The sequence below is a fragment of the Microchirus variegatus genome (assembly GCF_963457635.1).
Source record: "Microchirus variegatus genome assembly, chromosome: 4".
Classification (NCBI taxonomy): Eukaryota; Metazoa; Chordata; class Actinopteri; order Pleuronectiformes; family Soleidae; genus Microchirus; species Microchirus variegatus.
Window position 1 is genome coordinate 9,017,036 of NC_139805.1, and position 22,672 is coordinate 9,039,707.

The window sequence follows — 22,672 nt, forward strand, 5'->3', positions numbered from 1 at the left end:
AATTACAAGGTTTTTCCATGTTATTTCATTCATTTCGAGAAAAAATTATTTTGAACTCATACATTTTTCGTTGGTGTCAGATTATCTGTAACATAATGGTGATGAACACTGGTTGGAAGGGCCCCCTGGGAATTTTTGCTTAGGGCCCCTACAGACTCTAGACTCGCCTCTGAGCGAGAGGGTCCAGGGACATCATGTCACGTCCCTGTTGTGAGGACACTGACCTGTCCTGTCTTATTGTCTCTCATGTGTAAACACGGGAAAGGCTGCCCTCTGGCGGCGGATGCGCGGCGCTGTGACGGTGTGGTCAGGCGGGACAAAGCACTTGTTCAGAGGATTCAGACTCACTGTTCGACACCGACCGTTAACTGTCTCTGGTCTCTGCTCGGGACTGGAGCTTCGAGCGGAGACGCGGCTTTTTTGACAAGTTGAACCCCAGATAAAGAGCTAAACATTAAAGTTTACCGTCTTTCTAGCGGACGTTTATTTTTGTTGGTGTTTTTTTTCTTCTCAGCGGTTCACAAACTTTGAGTGCAGCGAGGAGAGTTTTCACAGGAAACAGGGACGCGGGCCAGATTTCAGCCTCTTGCTCCCCCTCAGTCATCCTCAGGTAAGAAGAAGAAGAAGAAGACGACATTACAGGTGCATTATTATCTAATAACACTGCTCAAGCTGCTGCGTACGTGTGTTTGACTGAGGTTTTCACCTAAATACTCGACACAGGACAGGACAGGTGAATACTTATCAACCACTTTTAAACAATTTAGCTAATATCTCACTATGACAGGGCTATTCAACTGAAGCTTTTCTGAAGTCTGTCCAGCCAGTGGACCGGTCAAACCCCTGTACTACTATTTTGTGTTGTATGTACAGTAAACGCATACACAATGTTATACATTATTTAGCACTTATTTAATGAAATGGCTGCTACTATAGTGCAAAAAAGGTAAGTAACAAAACCACCAACATTCAGGTACAATACAATTTGGTTACAATTACAGTACCGCCAACATTTGGGTATAACAGTCACAAATGGCTCTTACAAAGTTAGAGGTAACAATATAAACAACATTAATGTTCAACGGCCGCAGTAGGCTGTTTTTGCAGAGATATAAGTAACAGTACCAATAATATTCAGGTACAACTGCTACAGTTGGCTCTTAGTGCAAAGTATTCTGGTACATACATAGGCTACGTACAGTTACAGCTGTACTAGTATTTGCCTAAAAGGGATGCAAAGTATCACAAAGTGTCCCGAAGTGGGAGAAATCGACAAATCTATGGGTTTTTTTTTTTGCTTTTTAATAACACATTCATTATTTATGGGTTAATGGACCACGGGCCAGTCCAAATTGCTTGAAGGGCCGGTTCTGGCCCCCGGGCCTTAAGTTGAATAGCCATGCAGTATGACCTACATGAGTATGACATACATTACATTGCACTGTACTGAAACTAATTCCTGTTAAACGCAACATTATATCACATATGAATCAATTATAACACTGGTTTCTTACCTTTCTCAGGTGATAGAGGTGAATGTAACAGTAAACACAACAGATTTAGAAAACACATATACAATTTTTGTTGTAAGTATTTACACTTTAAGAGTAACCTACACAAGGTTGGGAATCGGTATCGGTCCAGTTCTGCTCAAAATCACTGCATCAGCTATCGAAAAATATATAAATGTCAAATCTGATACAATCCAAATATCGTATATATATATCACATGCTTCACTATGCGCAGACAGTAAACATGTCAATAAAAACCAGCAAAAACGCATTTTAGCTGAGTCATGTTTGGGTTTGTTTGTTTCTTCTTTTTGGGAGAACTATATTTTTTATTGTTTGTTAGTTGGAGAATTATGTCTTTGAAATGACTCAGCACAAATGTGTTTTTAACAGCTTCATAGACCAATATCGGTATCGGCAGATACTTCAGTTTTTGATATCAGTATCGGACACAAAAAGTGGTATCCCTACTAATGACAGAGAAATGGTTAATTCTGACTTCTTGATTACAAAGCCCTGTTGTTGTTGTTGTTATAGTGATAGTTAGAGTTGTTGAGTCATAGTTACAGTAGGGACTTGCTTTGACTCCATACCACGTTTGCTTATCCGATACAGAAGCTGATATCAAAACCATGAGCTACATACAGTACTACATGAGATTACTGTAGTTTGTAAGGAATGTTGAACTCCTCCGCCCCCTTTCCCACCTGTGTCAGGTAACTACGGTGGCCTTTGCATTCCATAAAGGATATCTCTCTGCACACTCTGGCTTGTTTGTTTGTTCGGGTTGTTGCATGAACAAAGTGGTTCAAGATTGTAAAGCAAGGTCCTCACCTTAAGTACATATAAAACCTTTATTCTAAAGCTACCAGAACACATAGTACGTTCACTTCCTGTCAATAAATGGTTGCACACTGCGCTGTGTTGCATTTGTCCTCCAGACATGTGCAGCCTCACTCATGTTCTGGTCACATGATGTCGGGTGCTTCATGTCTCTCTTTACACCGTGACTGTTTTTGGTATCTGATCCAGTGACTTTGACCAGCGTCAGACTGATACTGAGCTCTGGACCGGCTCATATCCAGTCAGGACTGATTCATTACACTTAGATGCCAGATTATTAGGTACACACAGTTCACACTAGTGCAGATCAAGAAACTTTTTGTTTTCATGTGCAGTTCTTTTTTAGTTATGTATCTGTGATTTAATCCATAAGAAACACGTGTTGTGCTGCCCCCTGCGTCTCCCAGTCTACATGGAGCTGGAGTCTTATTGTTTTTGACAGATGTCAGACATGTGACTGTGTGAGTAGAATTCCATTATCAGCAGCAGATGATAGAGTCTCTGTGTTGTATTTGAGCTCAGGCTGCGGCTGGTGGGTGTGTGACCTGACCTGAGACTGTTGTCCAAATGCTCAGCTCTCTGCTCAGCATGCAGTTTTAGACAAACACCAATTGGTTATTACTGCTACTACTACACTGCTGCTGCTGCTACTGTCACCCCTTCTTTTTCACTGCACAGCAGGTGCGTTAAGTCAAATTACACTAGGTTTGTCCTTAATGAGCAAATTTATCTTTAGACAATCAGTGAGAAAAACACTGGTATTTTTGGTGATTTCAATGTAAAGTTGCCTGCTGGTTATTATTTAAACTTTTCTGATAGTTTCAGTCTGACAAACTGTCCAAAAGTTACAATATATTTGTTTTTGTTAAAGTAATTTAAAGGTAGTTGCAGCTCTAGATGGATTAAAACAGTTATTCCTGAGATTTCTGCCTCTACAGATTGGCTCTGCTGTTGACCGCTCCCTTTATTTTATTGCATTCTTTTTTTTTTAACCCCAGTCGACCATTATGTTTGGAAGGTTTATAGCAGGGATGGGCATGAATCTTCAAGTGTTCCTTTTATTATTAGATATTTTTTCAAAGATTGCACTGATCAAAATAATTGCTGTCCTATGTATTTTGTGTGTATTTTTTAGGTATTTATCACTATGTTCTTAGCCAGGGCAGTTTTTTATTCCCTGTGTTTTCATTTATTTTTGTATTTTTGAACCTTGTCTTTAGCCCAGTTGTGCTCTGCATACCTTAGAGCACACTCTGGATTTCTGTTTTGGTTTCATGTGGAGCGGTGAAACTGTGGAAACTGAATTGCCCTGAGTGGATAAATAAAGTTATCTGTATCTGTATAAGATGTTTTTAAGCCTCAGATCTGTGTGCACCAGAAGAGTTGTGGGCTTTAAAAACATATTTCCTAAAGTATGAATTATTGAAGTGGGAGTTTCACGTTGGTGTGACCTCTGTCGTTTGGCCTTTTTTTTTGGTAGAATTTCATTGCTCTGAAAGACCTTGACCCTCAGATTGTTTCCTGCTAGTTAGCAATAAAAAGCAAAGACTGCAGTAGTAAATAAACTACAGCTCAGTGGCTCGTGGGACAGCCTGTTGATCAACAGTGGACACCTGATAGCCCTCCACCTGTCCTCCCTGCTTTTCCCACCTCACTCCACTCTGGAGCAGCACAGAGGAGCTCTTGTGTGATCCTCTCTGGACAGTGCCCCAATTTTCCTTTCTCTTTTTTCTGTTTTTTTCCCTTTCCCCTGACTCCATGGCAACACTGTTCCTGTGACTATAGCAGCCTTGACTTATGCCCCTCCTGCTCCCAAAACAAAGGCAAGAAGTTATGGAGGGATGGAGAGAAGGGGGAGGAGATGAAGGAGATGAAGGATATGGAGGAATGAGGGAGGGAGGGAGTAATGGGAAGGTGTCTGAGATGGAGGCTCTGAGGCGAGGCCTCTGCTGCTGTGTGTGCCAGAGTCCCATAAAGAGCAGAGAGTTATAACCCAGGACTGTAGACTTGTGGGCAGTGCCAGTGACTGACTGTCTCTCTCTGTATGAATAAACCTGTGAATGGCCAGGCGCCTTCCTCGGTCATTACCTCCCTCACAAGATGCCTGATGAAAAGGAAGCAAAATGTGTTTTTGTTTTTAAAAAAAATCAGAGCTGTAGTTGTGATCGACTACTTCATATTTAAATGCTACTAACTACTACTTTACTGACAACAATATATAGTTAGTTTAAATATCCCTTAATGTCAATAATACACATGTTTAGAGACACAACACATAACCGCTGTGAATGTTTTCCCTCAGATATGTGACGTGTTTCTCTGTTTAACACCTGGTTATGTTTTCTGCCCATAAATTAAAATAAAATAAAATGATTTGCAACTTTTATCATGATCATGATAAAGTCGTCCCTGATTGGCCATTAGACTAAAATATGCCTTCCTCTAAACAATTAATTGGACATATTAATTTTATGTTTTGTGCAGCTGGCATTTCAAAGCTCAAATATTTAAATGTATTGTAATACAAAATGGAGAAAAGCAGCAGATAATATGCCTCAGAAGATCCACCACTAATGATTATGTTTAGAAGCTTCAATCTGCAAATGGAAATCCACCAGCATTACATCATTGAAATAATAGATGAATTAGTTCCTTTATTGTTGTTGTTGTTGCTGAATAATAGTTGTTCATGTCAGGTTAGGATTTCATATTGAAAATAAGGAAAAACTGTAACTCTTCCTTGGTGTTCTTGTGCCTTTTTCACTACATTTGTTGCAGCCCACGCCCTGTAAGGCTCCGTGCAGAAGAATGAGCATTGTTAGGTTGTGTACATTGTGTTTATCCTGTGACCTCCTCTGTGAGATATGTGACACAGAACAGGCAGGGACAACATTTTGTAGCTGGATGGATGGAGGGATGTGAAATGTTCAAAGTCTGGCTGCACATTGTGGAGGCTGGAGAGACACTCCTACTGTCTGTGAAGAGGCAAAAGAGAAAGTATTGTTGTTTGGCTGCACTCTCTGTCCTGGTACGGACTTCTCCACAGAGACTCAGATTTTACTGGCTCAGACCTCAAAGCTAAGGTCATTCCTTACAAACATTTAATATTACAGTATAGTACAGTAACAATGTAGTGATAGTATGCAAATTATTTTGTAATAGGAAGGAAATATTATTATGATGGTTTTATGATCTCTTATTTCTAATGAAATTTTCAGCTTGATGATATCAATGTTAATAGTGTGATATAATTATAAACCTGCTAATGAAAATGAATATAGGTTACTATCAATGTCATACCTTCACATGAATAATCACTATATTCTAAATGTGAAATTCACCCTCCTGTATAGCTCATACACATTTTCTATTCTTATTACCAAGCAAATATGTGCTAATTACTACAAAACAAGATAGTATCACCATAATATTAAGTCCCAATGACAAACTCATTACCATATTTTTACTGTGCTGTAATAATGCACAGTGTTGCCCATTCCTCTAATACTTGTTTTTCCTCTTTACATAAAGCAGGTACGCTGTGTGTGTGATAATCCTTGTAAAAACTGATTTCACTGAACCTGACAGCAGGAGAAAATTGCACAAACAACCCTAACTTGTACCGTCATAAATCACACTCTCTTGGAAATAGTAAAACATTTACACTGTTCTGTTACTCAGCCTCCTTACCAGAGTCGGTCACGCCTCACTTTCCCATATCTCTCCACGTACGAGTTATTACTCATATCAGTGCTGCTGAAAAACAGAGCCAGGCAGTTTTCAGCTGTTTTTCTTAAACTCTTTCTTTTGATCGTGTTTGTGTTTACAGTTCCCGGCGTCTTTTCAGCGATGTTCGACAAACAGCACTATGAGAGTCCGCCTGTTTACAGTCCTCCTTTCACCCCTCCATCCAACAACGGCTTTGGCCCTCCCGGCAGCTTCCACGGCCCTCCCGGCAGCCTCCATGGCCCTCAGAGCGATTTCAACGCCTACCCGCCTCCGCCTGGATCTTACTACATCGAGGACAAACCACAGCTCTTCTACAAATGGCTGTCACCTCCTGGGATCATCAAGGCTATGATGGCTACAGTGATCATCCTCTGTGTGGCAATATTCGCCTGCGTGGCCTCCACCCTCATGTGGGACATGCAGTATGGATACGGTATGGGAATGGGCTATGGCTCTGGGATGGGCTACGGCGGTGGATACGCAGGGGGCAGCTATGGCTCCGGATATGGAGGTTATGGAAGTTACGGAGGCTACAACAACAACAACAACTACTATGGCTCCTACATTTCTCCTTACTCGGCCAAAACCACCATGATTGCCATGGCAGCCATTAACTTCATCGGATCGCTGGGATTCTTCATCACCAGCTTCTCTAAATCCAACATGTTCCGCAGCAGGAAGTTCTTTCTTGCACTCTTGATAACCAGCATCATCATGGCCGTCCTGCAGGTAAACCTTATCTATAACTTACCTGAGATTTCTGATGGGTTCACATTTGTCTTAGTGATCTTGAGGGATCTTGTGGATTAGGGAACTCATATTCACCATTAACTATGTGCTTACTAACATATATAAGTAGCATACTAGCCATATATTATTAATCATTAAGCACATATTAACAGCTTATTCTACCTCTATTTCTTATTAAACAGAAAACAAACAAAATTCAGGCTGTGCTGTCAATACACATCATAAAAAGGAAAAAGTGGAAGTATGCCGACTCGTCAATCAAAGCCACACAGATTTCTCAACAGTGAAGCTTACGTCATCAGGAGTGGTTGTCAGATGGTAGAATAATCTCCTCCCACATCTTTGAATGTCACCGAAAGATAACCTGAGAGGATTCAACCTCTTGTCTCTTGGCAAATCTTTACACACACAGATAGTATGGTTTTTGCACTGCTGTTATGTCATTTGTCTCTGATCCGCATTTTAGTATTAGGTGTAAGTCCATGTGGTCACAGCATAAAACGAACACATCAACAGGATAGTCCAGGTTTGCACGACCCCCTGCCGTAACTTGGAACCAGCCTAAAATCAGGACACTTGCCCTCACTGAAAGCACAGCTGCCATTGGGGAACACAAGCCACTTAACAAAGACTCACCTACCTAACTAAACATGTAGCTACTTAAGCTTACAGTGTCTTAAGAATATGTTTGCCACTTTTTCTTGCTTTTAGACAGCCCGTTTCAAGTGGAAACTGAAGATCTCAAATTCCATAGAGAAAATAAGCTATTTTGTTGATTCTCTGCTTTCTCAATCACTTCTAGAGGCAGAAGTGTTCCTGTCAATGTGAGCTAAAAACAAGGCAGTCTAACGGCAAAATATTATACTTAAGAAAGCATAGATTTAATTTGATTAGCCTTTTGTCCATCCATCCATCCATCTTCTACCGATGTATCCTCCCCATGAAGGCCACAGGGTGCGCTGGTACCACTCCATAGTGCTGACATAGGGAAAAAGGTGGGCTACACTCTGGACAGGTCGCCACTCCAGGGCCAAATGGAGACAAACAAGGATCCACTCTCATATTTACGGTCAATTTAGAGTGTCTAATTTGCCTTATCTGCACGTATTTGGACTTTGGGAGGTAACAGGAGAACCCAGAGAAAACCCACGCACACACAGGGAGAACATGCAAACTCCATGCAGAAAGGCCATTATTTTGACTGGGTCTTGAACCCAGGTCTTCTTGCTGCAAAGACAAGAGTGTTTTCCCTTGTGTACCTGCTGGCAGCCATTCCTGGTGATGACTATACAAACATACTTCTAAAAACCACTTTAGGTTGTTACTTCATATTTTTCACTGTAGTGGTTCTGTGATAACATAGGAGGACATTTCATCTGAATCTTACATTTGCAACACTGAAAATGCTGATGTCCAATATTTAGAGTTCAACATTCCCACCCTGCTCTAAAATGAATGGTATTTTAAATGTGCATGTTTAAAAAAAAAACATCAGTAACAGGAATACAGGAGTCTTCACACAGCTGCACTATGTTCAGTAAAAGCACATGATACCGCTCAGTTGTTTACTCAATGTTTAGTATGCAGGGTGAAGATACTGTGTTTTTAGTTGTTTATCTTCTTATGTATGTGGTAATTTTGTCTTCTACTGCTCATATTTTTCTCTGCACACCATCACATTCAGTGTAGATGAAGGCATAACCATGATGTACCATCATAAGCAGCATCCATTAAATATGGAGAGATATGTTGTACTGAACCCTTTGCACTTGTTGAATGATAGGATATGATGTGTTGTCTTCACATTGATTTAAATACTGAGGAGAATAACCAGTGCACAATCATTAGAGATTGACATAATTGTAAAGATTAATAAATCTGCCTCTTGCTCAGGGAATCATAAACATTGTCTACATCGTTGGAGTGAACCCGATGGCCCAGGGCTCCTCCAGCATGATGTACAACCCAATGCTCATGATGTGCCAGAACATGTACCAGACCGGCTACTCACAGATGGGAGGAGTGGGAGGCTTCCCCATGTACAACCAGTACCTCTACCATTACTGCTTTGTGGACCCTCAGGAGGTTTGTAGTGTTCCTTGTTCTCTGTTAGCAGATAACAAAGGTTGGTCGAAAGAGCTGTGAAGGCCACAAACTATAACATTTAAACGTTCAACTATTTAGACTGCAGGACTAATGTTAATGACCACAGTGTTAAGGTTTGTTGAGTCTATAAGTTATTATTAAAATCAGGATAGTGTTTTAAATTAGCCAATATCACTAATTAGAAATGTAGAATGACATAATTCCTGATTAAGTGTAGCTCCTTACTCTTGAGTCCTCATGGGTGAAAAACAACACTTGTTGAACAGAGAAACCTTTCACACATCTGAGGTAAAGCCTTCAAAATGTGTATTTGTGTTATATCACATAGTGTGATACTGAACAAAATGTTATAGATCTCAATTCATTGACTATTAAATTACAATTTTCAGCATAAAAATTACATTGATGATGATGTAACTGCTCTATTTCTGTATAAAAGTGTTATAATGGTGCCTTTTATGAAGCATTTCTTACATCTTCAGCACATGTAATGTCAAATATGTCTGTATCTACTTGAGATTTTTCCAAATTTCACGCCCCATGTTTTTGCACTTTTAGGGAGTTGCTATGGTGTGTGGATTCCTGGTCGTTATCGCTCTGGGTGTCGCAGCCTTCTTTGCGTTCAAAACTCGAGGGAAGATCTGGCGCTACGGGAAACCAAACATCTACTGGGAGGAGCCTCTTGTCGCGGGGAAGGCTTCAGAAGGCCGAGATGTGGAGGAATGGGTAGGAGACAATAAGATGGTAGTGGCACTTAAATATGACTGGATTTACAGGGGATTAATGGAGAAAAATCACATTTGAAGTGAACAAGGTCACAGAGAGATTAAAATCCAGCTGAAGGACGGTTGGGTGAATTTAATGCCCATTTGATTAGATGATGAAATGATCAACTATGATTGTTTTTTCTGACTCAGCCTCTAAAGCAAAATGACAGACTTTTATTTTTGCTGCCTAACTGTTTGACTTGTTGCCACATGTCCAAGTAGTTTTTACCCATTTGCGAGATACAAAATAGGTAATTAGGTAGCCCATTAGTGAGGTAGTCATCTCACTTCAGTAATCATCAGTTATAAGGACAGGTTAGGTGATTGTGGTGATGCAGACTCCGTAAATACCCATGCTCACACTTGCACATTCTCTACTATTTTTAACATATAACTATCGTCTGCATCCAGATGGACTTTTTGATGTTGTACACCACTGTACGTGTCTCATATGTGTTCGTCGCACATCTTTATGAGCTGAAAGTCCAAGAGGATCCTCACGTAACATATCGATCTTTATCAGTTTATAGGATCAAGCAGGGAAACAGTCAGACATGAGCATTAAGAGCGTTTCCCCTGACTGAGTCACTTTGTTCAGGGTCAGAGCTGATAGCAACCAGGGTTTGTTTGCGCCAAGCCTGCCACCTGGTTTCACTCTGAGTAATCATTAACCACCTGAGAAGATAGGACGCAGTCAGGTGGTTTCTACAGAGCCTGCATTTGGGTTTTTAAATGTCAACAACACTCCAGTCATACTGCTCTGTTAGCTGAGGTATAGGCTAATTATTGATTACTGTTTTCAAATGTTGTGTACAATGAATGACAATGAGGTAGTTTAACTGAGGCTCAGAAACAGCACCAGCAGCATGTCTGGGCACTTTATCTTCAAACTAAATGTAACATAGTCCTGAAGATAATATATATGTTATGTGAATAGTTATGTTATATTTTCTTATAGATTATATCTAACATCCACAAACATATTCTGCAGCATGTAATACTTAACTTTGCTCACTAACGCAACTTAGAATTACTAGCGTAGCTCTATTATTTGATCACATTATTTAGATAAACATTGAGTCACAATTATTTTGCGCTCACTGAGAAAGGAACCACTCACTTACTCTGAGCTGTTTGGTATTTTTTGACAGTGTCAGTGTTTGTCTGTATGGAGAACTCGAAGGTTGTGAGTTCGATTCCTGGCTCCGCTAGTCTACAAGTCGATGTGTCCTTGGGCAAGACACTTAACACCACATTGCTCCTGACAGCTGTGCTGGCAGCGTGTGAGTGAGTGAATATGAAAGATGAGTGATAGAAAAAATGTATGAAAGTGTGAGTGAATGGGTGTGAATGGGTGAATGGAAACTGTAGTGTAAAGCAGCTTTGAGTGGTCATCAAGACTGGAAAAGCTCTATATAAACACAAAACCATTTACCATTGCCATATAAACACAGAGTCTAATAATGGAGCAGTCACACACAGTGATACACTGAAAGTGCACAACCCCAATGCTGTAAGGTCGCAGGTTTGGTCTTTGCAAACATGTTATTATTTTACAATTTTGTCAAATGTTCTCGAAACACCTCATGTAGGTTTTCTAATCATCCAATAGCCTTCTAACACGATTAGCAAATACAATGTACCATTAGAACACTGGAAATGGGCCTCTATACACAAATTCCATTAAAAACCAGACGTTTGCAGCTAGAATAGTCGTTTACCACATTAACAGTATACATACATAGAACTGTAGTGTTTCAAGTGTACATCTGGTGCTTTATAAAAAAATATGGCTTATATAATATTGAACCGGGCCAGGATTATTTTCCCCCGAACTTTTGATAGTTTACAAGTATAACCTATAAGAAATAAGTAACTAATGAATTATCTGTAACTTTGGCTGCAGCTTTTTCATCAGTAAAGGCAAAAGCACTCCTTTATGCAAACGTCCTTTAGCTGCTTCACCTGGCACTGTTCTTTGCTGTAGCTGCATCTTATTTTCTTTGCTGTATTTTTCATCATTTTTCCTCGGAAATCTTTTTAAAAATCTGTATAATTTGTGACTGACACTAACTTTACACCCACAACAAGAGGGAGACAGCGCATATCATTTGACAGGTTGATACAGTCATTACATCAGACAAAAGCATCAGTCTAGAGCTGATTAAAATTGTTTTGGTACGTGGAATGTGGGACAAATGAAGCAAATGCTGATACCCGATCACACATCACAGGTCTGGGAGATGATTGTTTATTCAAATATTTGAATTGTATGTGGACTATATGTACTGTAGATGGTGACATGTACACACTAGGACTTTGCTGCCTGAAGAGATCTGAAAAAGCAGGTCAGGCAAAGTGTGTCATCATTGTATCATGATGGCCATCACAGATATTTTAGCTGATATCTGTAACAGCTTACATAAGCAGATCTCTTTGTGTGGACGTTGAACCACTTTGTCCTCAGTTTCCTGATATAATTTCCACTGATTCCATGCAACAGTTTCTTTCCTTCCATGTGGAACTACCTGAATCTGTGCCACAGAATGAGTCATCCGGTTTGTTTGGCTCCTTTAAACACTGTGACAGTGACAGTCTCAGGCAGTGGTTGGGTTTGAGAGTTGACCGTCTCTGTTGCTGAGCTCGGGCAGGCCTGGCTCGCTCTGATGACCTCACACACTGGCCTCATTCAGCTCACCCATGGCCTGGTAGGGGTGCATTGTATCTGCTGCATGAGGTCATCAGAGTCGGGTTCTGCAGGGCTGCATGTAAGCACATTCTTCACATGGATTTATAACATCAATTTATTGCTTATGTATCTCTAAGCAGTAGCATAACAATTATTTGATAGACACATTGGGGCTGCACTGAATAATCAATTGATTATGATTTTTCAGCTTCTTAAATGTGAATATTTCTTTGCTCCATATAACAAAGAAATCACTGAAACTGAATAATTACTTCACTCCATGGAGTGGGAGTGAAGTATTGTTTTTTGTGGCTCTGTGTGTGCTTCTGCACTTGCACTTGCCAATATGACCAACAGAGGCCGGCAGAGGCTTGTTTTGCGCGAACTGGGTAAATTCTACCATCTCTGATTGCATTGTTTTGGTTTGTGGACAAAACAAGACATGTGAGATCGTCATTGAAAGGTTTGGAAAACACTTTATGGACCAAACAAATTTTACTTGTTATTTGCAGCCCTAATATACATAATTATTTCTTTCATTTATATTTTATTATAATATATTTATTATTATTTATATAACTGCTAGTGATCGATGGATAGGAAAGATTTTCTGAATTTTTCAAGTTGATATTTCTGGTTTGACACAATGTGTTATCTTAAAGGGGACATATGCAAAACCAACTTCTTAATCATTTAAATCCTTGTATTTGGGACTCTGGAGATCCTATCAGTTGGCAAAGTGTGAAAAAAGATGACTCACTCATGTTTTTGTGGTCCTCCTCAGTCTAAGTACAGGAGATAAAACACATTTACTTCCTCGCTCACTGGGACATCACAATGCGCTAAATTCCTGGAATTGTTGTCTCGCAGAGCTCCGCTTTGTCCGTAAAACACGCGAGAGTGCTGGCGAGGGCAACTTTATCCGAAAACTGGAAGTCCTACACAAACCTCCAGCCTCAGAGGATTTATCTGTCCAGTGGATACATTTTATATATGACAGCAATGTTCCTGATAGAGCCTGCAAATGATCACTTTTACAAATGCTAACTGCTGTTAGCTCCCAGTAGCCTCTGTGGCTGATGTCATTTCCTGTCCCATAAGTTTCTTATTAATTTTTTTTAATTATTTTTTTAATAAAGGTACTACTAAACACAGTGTTCTGAGCAGGGCTGTTTTGGCAGGATGATTGAACTGCTGTGGTGCTTCATCCTTATGGTATTTTGACCATGTTCATTAGGACACCAGGGAACTAGTTTAACTTGGAGAAATAGGGTATAATATGGGACCTTTAATCACAGCTGTTTAAGAAGGGATACGTTCTTTTGAGGAAATGTACACTTTATTAGGTGTCCTGTTTACCTAATAAATTTGTGGCGGTGTAGCAAAAGTGGCACCTGTCTTCTTCCCATCTGCTTCAAATTGTCTGCAGACCTTGTTGGTTAGGAGAAGTATCAGGGTAACTGTTCTTATCTGTGTTTGGGCAAAAACAAGACATTTTTGCTCAGATATTTTCTCTCTTTTTCCCCCAAGCATTTTCTGTAAACACTAGAGATATTGAACTTTTTCCTCTTGTTGAGTCATTAGTATTTTTAGTCTCCAGTGTTTCCACATCTCACCTCTCTCAGGTTGGTATCTGACTTTTTATCTGTTGCATTTGTTAGGGGTCGGTGTGGAGTGATTGGTGGGTGGGGAAGGGATTTTTTTGTTTTTATCTTATAAGTTACATCACTTTGTCTGAAAACTGATAGATCATCAGTTTCTGAAATACTCAGAGCAGCCAGCCCATCTTACACCAACAACTAAACCACATCATTTAGGCACGTGGACATAAATACAGTTGCTGTAGCATGTGCCATCATTGGATGCCATCAAGTGCCATCATTGTGATGTTAAATTCTTTAGTTATAGAGTTATATAGTCTGAGAGAGTTGTTTTCCAGTTACGCAAATCTCAATCTTTGCTTCACAGCTTTAATTTTTACCTTTTTCATGCCATCCCTCCTTGCTCTCTACTGGTCTCTCTCATACATGACCATCACCACGTCTCCCTCACTTGTCCTTTCTCCAGATTTCCTTTCAACAACATATGCACCGCTCTGTGTCTCTTTTCCGCCCTCTTCTCTTTGTCTCTGCAGGTTCAGGACTCACAGACATTCTTCCTGTGCGTACATACAGCTGCTGCTGTTGTTGCACACCCGGAGAGCATTTTTGAGATTCTCTCGCAGCTGCGAGCTGTGGGGCAATTCTCCCCCGCCCAAATACTCCACCCACCATGATTATTGTTTTGGGGGGCTAGGCTAATCTTCTGCTTCTGTCATGCTTCACCCGAGAGAACAGAGGAGAAGAAATTATCTTTTGTAAAGGTTCTGTGTGGTTGTGGAATAACATTCTCACCTCTGACCGATTACAAAGAAATGTTTGATTCACTTGAAAAGGGCTGGTGCTGGAGTTACAGATACAGATATTTAACTTGAGCAGAGGCAGTACATATCCTGCCTTGCAGAGTAAAAACATTTGTCATTTACTAACCATTTTCAATGTTATTTTAAAGTACAAAGGGAAAAAAAGAGGCTATTATTTCTTCATTTTAAACCCACTCACACACAGTAGTCCTTACACCAACATTGTTGTGGATCATGTTCTCTCTGTGTGCAGCTGAGGTGGAGAAACAATGGTGCTAATTTAAAGTTCAGATGAAGAGTCAGTGACCACCAGTGAGGCCTTCATTGTAAAGAGTTCAGTCACGCTTGACCTTTGACCTCACAGGAAGTGACCGTGATTAGATTTTCGTTTGAAGACACAAAGGAGGAATACATCCGTTCAAGGTGCTTGTGGCAAGTGAACAAAGTGAAGCAACAGAAAAAGAAGTGAAAGCAAAACATTTGTTTTATGTGCGTGTGTAACAAATGCCCATGATTAGTAATGGATGATATAAAAAAGCCATCATAAAAAGATAGAAAAACTTTATTAGAGCATTAAATTAGTTTTTAGCCTTTTCCTCATGCATTTTCTCACTCTGGATTAAGCAGCTATTCCACACTTCACTGTGGAGTTATTGGACTGCCGTTCAATGACATGCCTCACGCTCTGTGTAACTCAAAGCGCCAAGTCACAAACTTCCTGCCGTCGAGATTGCTTTACTCCACTCTTGAAGTCGATGGCTTTAAGGAAAGCGGAGAAAAATAATGTCTCCTTTGACGCTGTCCTGCTGCTTTGTGGGTCCTGAATTGTTTGTTTGTTTGTTTTTGCTGAGTCTGTTCCTCCTGTTTTTTCCCCTCTCGCTGTAGGTGAACAATGTGGAGGAAAGCCACAGTGTTCATGACGCACCCACCCTGCTGGTGTCGGAGAAGGGAGCTGGGCTGCTCAACGCCTCGGTGAACAGTGTCATCTCCTACACGCCGGCCAAGACGGACAGCAGCTTCTATAACGGGGACACTTACCACCACAATGAGTGGGTGATGTTTTCTCAGTTTGCTCTTTCCTTTTTATTCAGGTTTGATAAAGGTTACTGTGTATACATTCTCTTTTCCAGATATTCAAACAGAAAATCACTTCTATATGTTAAAAATAGTTCTGTGTCTTGCATTGTCACAGTCATTGTTATTTTTCTTAGTGGGGTTAACAAAAGGTCCAATCCATCCATCTTCTACCACTTTGTCCTCCACATGAGAGTCACGGGGGGAGCTGTGCCAATCTCAGCTGACATAGGGCGATAGGCGGGGTCACACCCTGGACAGTCCATCACAGAGACACAAACAACCATCCACTTTCACACTCACACATATGGTCAATTTAGAGAAAACTGGAGAACCTGGAGAACACCCACATACACATGGGGGGAACATGCAAACTCCATGAAGAAAGGTCCTTCTTCTGACCAGATCGTGAAAACCCAGGTCTTCTTGCTGCAAAGGCATGAGTGCTAACCACTACACCAACTGTGTGGCCCTTATAGCTTAAATCTTATTTCTTTAATAAGTAAATATGTGTGTACACCCACACTCATAAGCTCAAGATAAGCCATGGGAATGAAGAGGAAATAAATAAAGAAGTACTTTTAATTTAGTGTATTTGAGGTCTCTGAAGCAAAGGTACAGGACTAGATATCATACATCTGTAGATATTACATTTACAGTAGTTGCAGAATTTGAGTTTATTCTCTAAGTAATATCTAATAAAACATATTGTCCTTCCCACAAAGGAGAGCTGTGTGTGTGCGTGTGTGCGTGTATTTGTTACCTCTTTAAGACCTTTTTCTGGCACAAGCACTGATGTCAGGACCAGTAGTCCTCATGGAGATCAAAACCTGGTCCTAATGAGGCAGAAGCTCATTTCCAAAGCTCAGGCTAACGTTGGGATTATAAAGTGAATTGTGGTTAAGATTGAGGTTAGGCATTAACTGCACCACGTTAGGTTTAGGTTTAGGATTAGGCTGTCCAAATGAATGGAAGAAGAATAGCACAAACGTGTGTGTGTGTGTGTGTGTGTGTGTGTGTGTGTGTGTGTGTGTGTGTGTGTGTGTGTGTGTGTGTGTGTGTGGGGTGTGTGTGTGTGTGCGTGTGTGCGCGTGTGCGCGTGTGCGCGTGCATGTGCATGTGTGTATTTGTAAGATTAACTTTCCCTTGTTTTTTCCTCATGATCACTGAATTCTCTGTGGACGAGAAATGAGCAGAATGTTTACGACCTGACGTGTTTGATTTTCTTCAAAGGATTTTCTGTAGCACCTTATTTTTGTTGTCCTTAATCCTTCAGTGTGTGTGTGTGTGTGTGTGTGTGTGTGTGTGTGTGTGTGTGTGTGTGTGTGTGTGTGTGTGTGTGTGTGTGTGTGTGTGTGTGTGTGTGTTTGTGTGTGTGTGTGTTTGCACGCAGAGCAAACCGCTCTTTGTTAATCAGTGAAAAACAAGTCAGTCACTTCAGAAAGACTTCAGCGCTGCAGAGGAGAGCAGAGTACAGAGAATTATTATTATTATGCCGCTGATTTCCACTCTGTAAAGTAAACAGAGCCCATGTTTTTCATCAGCTTAAGAATGTTAGCCTGAAGACCTGCTGTGTCCTGACATCATGCTGCCTTCCTTTGTAAGAACTTGTAATAACTGCTTCACTGGATTTGGGTTCCTCCACAAATCCCTACAAATCTACAAAATAGAGTTTGTTATTAAAGAGCTGTACCTGCTTCCTGGTCACAGGGAGGCTTCTGCGTAGCACATGGTGAAAATTGTAGGGCATGAGCAACAATAATGATTAGTGGTTCAGAGTGTCCTTACCTTTCTCAATATTGTCTTGGTCATATCAGTGAATAATTGTTTTGTTTGTATTACATTCTGTCATTCTTATAACTCCTCCCTGATGTTCTTGGAGGTTAATTTTCTTTTTTCAATTTCTTTTTTCAAAACTTATGTTTCCAATTTTCTTTTATTTTATGTATACATTTTTTGATTGTTGATAAAACTTTAATCATAACACACCAAACAGTGTCTGGGTTCAGCAGCATATTTAATGCAAAGCATATGATCGGTGCTCTAAATCACGGATTCTCAATCCAGGTCCTGAGGACCCTGCTCCAACACACCTGATTCAAATTGACAGCTCATCAATAAGCACTGCAGACGCCTGATAATGACCCAATTTATTTGAATTCGGTGTGTTGGAGCAGGGAAAAATCTAGAACATGCATGGCAGTGGGTCTCCAGGACCTGGATTGAGAAACCCTAGATATTTTTCTCTCAAAGTGTCGACTTTTCCTTGAAGACATGTGTTTTTCCCGCTGTAGAAGAACTGTAGGAGTAACGTTGATGTATTTGACAGTGTAGAAAACATGGACATGCACGTTTCTTTCAGTTAATTTGTGTAGAGAATCAGTTTGTCACTGCCTGTCACTGTGTCTGTTTCCTGCAGGTACTCAGAGAGGGCCAGCCGACCATCAGAGGCCCTCTCCCATGAAGGAAGAACCAGCTCCAGCCCCTCAGAGGAGATGAGCGGAGGCCGCAAACCGTCAGCCAACAGGGGCAAGAGACGCAGACGTAACCCCGACATGGACGAGTCTCAGTACGAGACCGAGTACACGACCGGAGGAGAGACGGGCAACGAGCTGGACGAAGACGAGTGGGAGAGGTGAGCGTCGGTCGGAACAAGGCTGCACTTTCTTTCTCTGGATTACAGATAGAAATGTCATTAACCGTGACCTCAGATTGTAGATTACTGCAGTGAAATTCTGTGGCTCCCCTAGGACCAGACCTAAATTCACGTAATCTCAGGACATCAAGCTCATAAGGATGACTTGATTGAGAGGAGAACGCAGCTTGAAAACCTTGTATTTTCAATCCTTTACGTAAAAAAAACAGTGAATAAACAGATGCTTAAACAACAAAGAGTAGAGAAGGCTTCACTATTCACCACTCTGTCCGGCAGAGACGCTAATCCTCTGAAGCATGCCAGTTTATATGGACTGTACACAGGGATAACCAGAGAATTGGGCCAAAGGTACAACACATGCAAGTCCATGTAGTTCATGACAAAGAGTAATTACTTATTTGTACTCTCAATTTATCAAAACCAGCTCTTAAAACACACATCACTGACCTGTGCAGTTTTTCTCAGCAGGCTCAGCAGTGAATATGACTGATATAGTGAGTTTATCTCTGATGCTGATGTTTGTTTCTTTCTTTACGTCCAGTTTGTACCCAGTGATAAAATCTGATGTGCAGCGTCACAGCTACAAGGCAGAGTTTGATGCTGACCTTAGGGACTACAAGCGCATGTGTGCCGAGATGGACGACATCAACGATCAGTTGAACAAACTCAGTCGCCAGTTGGACACGCTGGACGAAACGTCCGCCAAATACCAGGTAAGACAGAGCTTTGGTTAAAGCTGCAGTGTGTAACCTTAGGTGATTGTTTGTTACCGTTGTTATTCTACCTCTCTTTTCACGAAAAGATTCTTTGTGTGCTGCGTCCTTCATCTGTAAACAGCAGTCAGACCTAACTTAGGGAGCATTTGTGTTTTTATACACCAGCAGCGCAGGGGCGGGTGGGGCCAAGAAGTGCTGATATTATATAGTTTAAAAGTTCTGAGTTCACAACATTGAAATGGGAAGAGACAAGGTTCATTTCACCATTCAGTTTGAATGTAGGAGATGTAATCAAATGTTTTACTCTCTGTTTTTCCTCAGATCGCCGCAGAGGAATATAATCACCTAAAGGATCTGAAGCAGGTGAAAAAACTTACTCAAGTTCTACATTTTGCGACACATTTCATGTTACATGTTCTATTTTTCAAGGCGTAGTTCGTAAGTTCTTGTTCATTTGAAGCGGCGGTGCATAAGGTGCTCACTCATAAGAACTGAAACACAATTCACACATGGTAATGATGTGACTGAGATGAGCCAGCTGAAAATGATCAATAAACTGGGTATCACTGTGGTGATTCACAGGGTTCTGGTTTGATTTGATTTGATATTCATTCATTTAGGTATATTTCAGTTTTACATACTAATTTGGCTTGTTTATGAAAGAGGTTCTCACAGAACTAATCCTGCAGATTGTATAAAATGTGAATCATGGTCCTGCTGTGGATGTTCACATCCACAATTGGTCTCACAATACAGGGTGTCCGCGGGGTCTTAAAACATATTAAAAGTTGATAAATCAATTTTGGGCAAATTAAGACCCCTAAAAAGTATTAAATAGTCTTAATCGTGATTTCATGAGGTATAAAATTTTGTCCATAGAGTTTGACTGCAAAAAGTATGCATGAATGCATTTATTTCCTTCCATGCGTTTGTTAAAAACAACGTTACGCAGGCATGCTCGCCCTGCAAGTCTCGGACCGATGACGTTGTGCATCTTGCGACTGCGAACGCACTCCTCCTGGTGCAAAATAATATCCGAAATCGTCCGAAATTGTGCTCTATAGATTTCATTGCAAACTAAAATTGTTTTGTAAGTTAAATATGTGTTGCTGATTACAGCTTGAAGTGATACGGTGTTAAAATATTCAGAAAAGGTCTTGAAAAAGTCTTAAAAATGTATTTAAATTTACTTCAGGATTCCTTCATATACCCTGGAAAAATATAGTTTTCATGTAAGCACGTTAGTCCGACTAAAATCGAGCTTCTCTTAGTCGGACCAACATACCTGGATGATGCGATTCATTGTCCGATTACTCCAGCTTAGTCAGACTGGAGTTGGACTTGGCATTCTGCACATGCACCAAATTTTCCTCCTCGCTCTTTAACCCGGAAGTAGAAGGAAGCGACGTGTAAACTGCAGTACTGCTGCTAAAAGAGCAGACAACACGACGTCGTTGGCGAGAGACAAAGCTACTGAGAAGACCCATTTTTGGACTGATGTACAGCAGGTACTAAAAACATACAGAACCACAGCACCCGTGTATGCTCAACCTCGCCAAGTTGTTCGATTTCCTAGTCAGACTATGGCCTTAGCTTGATTAAACTGTGCATGTAAACTAACTGACTGTCTCTGTATAAGTACATGTTTTGTGTTCTTTTCCCTGTCTAGTTCCAATAACAATCTCAAGTGTGTTATAACGTGTCATGTGCTCCGTCTCCTCTGTAGACACCGGACTACCAGTCTAAGAAGAGGGAGTGCCGCAGGCTGAGACGCAAACTGTTCCACATCAAACGCATGGTGAAGAACTACGACAAGAACCACTCATGAATCCACTGAGTCCTGAAAAACACTCACAGACTTGGCCCAAGACACACTCCAAAAATACCGCAAACTGACACACACACGCACGTTTCCATACACACGAGCATATTGGGAATGTAGCGCATGTTATAATAGTTCCCTAAAATGTGTGCTTCGTCTTTCTGATCACTAATAATGTGTCAATAACTACTTCTGTGGTAAGGAAATGGAAGCAGGACCCTCTCAGTTGTAGCCACTTCCCCATCAAACACTGCCAGCTCGTTTTGTGTCATGTTTGCATTCACCTTCAGTCACCTGTGATAACACAACACTTTGGTTTCAGTGTGTGTGTGTGTGTTTGCTCTCCAGACTGGTCGGTCACCGTTCTTTGTTTTATCTCCACAGATAAGAGGTGGAACAGTATTGTAGAGAGCGTAGTAGTAAAGGGGGTCGACTGTGTCGCTACAATTGATTACAAGCAGATATGCAGTTTGTTTTAACCTTTGTCACGGCGTTATTATCTTTGTCGCAATGGATTGTGCTTTTCTCACCTCTTGCGTCAGTGTTAGTCAAGTTTAAATGCTCTCTGCCACAACCATGTGTGTTTCTCCCAGAACTATGATATTTATATTGTTTGTGAGACCAAAAAGGGGATAAACTGGCCAATGAGACTCTTGTCACATTGGTGTTTTCTGTGTGTGTGTGTGTATGTATATATATATATTTTGTACACGTTTAATGAATCTCATTCATTCCACGTAGCGAGAACAAATTTACAGAACCTGTTTTAATAGACTCAGCAGACGTCTTAACATGTGTCATGTTGTTATCTGTACATAGTAAATACCTATAGTGGCTTGTTTTTAATCAGTGGTCATTCAATGTTTCAACTATGCAAAAACTTTTTTGAAAAAAACAAAACATTTTTACCTTATTTATCATGTAAACAAACTGGAAAACCACATTGAACTGTTTCTGACTGTCGATAAGCTGAGCACATCGTTTCATTTGATTATTTACCAGTGAAAATAATCGCCATTAGTGTCATCAGTAAAAAAAAAAAAATTATTTGTGTGTTAATCCACTTCATGTGAAAAAAGTCTTATGATCAACTGTAGTTTTAGACACACTTTTGATTTGTCATACATTTGTATTTTATATGGGGAGCATTGCTGTCATTTTACAAACCATTTGCGAGCCATTTATTTTTGTATGAATGTTTTCTTTGATGCTCTTTATAAAATACCATTTTTTTGTAACCACATGCTTCCATATGGTAGGATGTCTTTGAAATTGTTGAATACAGTAATAAACATTAATAATTTGCTAAAATGTTGTAAAGTCTCCTCCTTTTGTTTTTGTTGTTTTGATCCACTCTGGTTTCAGTATATGTAGTTGTGTGCATCTGCAGTGAGAGTCCACTAGAGGGAGCAACAGAACCTGCTGTGAAGCCACAGCTGCCCTACATTAACAGCATTGGTAATTATCAGATGATATTTTTAATGCTAAAATACAATTATTATTGTTATTCATGAATTTTCAAATGTAATGTTTTACAAAAAACAGTAAATATGAAAATGTATTAATAATATTAATATGTATATTAATATTAACATATTTATAAATTA

The 22,672-nt window shown here is 40.3% G+C and overlaps 1 protein-coding gene across 1 annotated transcript; it reads left to right on the plus strand.

The window, feature by feature from the left end:
- The first annotated feature begins 488 nt into the window (after nt 1-488).
- Nucleotides 489-22,279, plus strand: LOC310926440 (occludin). The gene is made up of 9 exons (XM_083888566.1): nt 489-610; nt 6,185-6,813; nt 8,728-8,919; nt 9,499-9,666; nt 15,683-15,846; nt 18,291-18,506; nt 19,069-19,240; nt 19,565-19,606; nt 20,970-22,279. Exons 2-9 carry the CDS (start codon nt 6,205-6,207, stop codon nt 21,069-21,071), a joined length of 1,665 nt encoding a protein of 554 aa, XP_083744692.1. The 5' UTR covers nt 489-610; nt 6,185-6,204; the 3' UTR covers nt 21,072-22,279.
- Nucleotides 22,280-22,672: the final 393 nt, after the last annotated feature.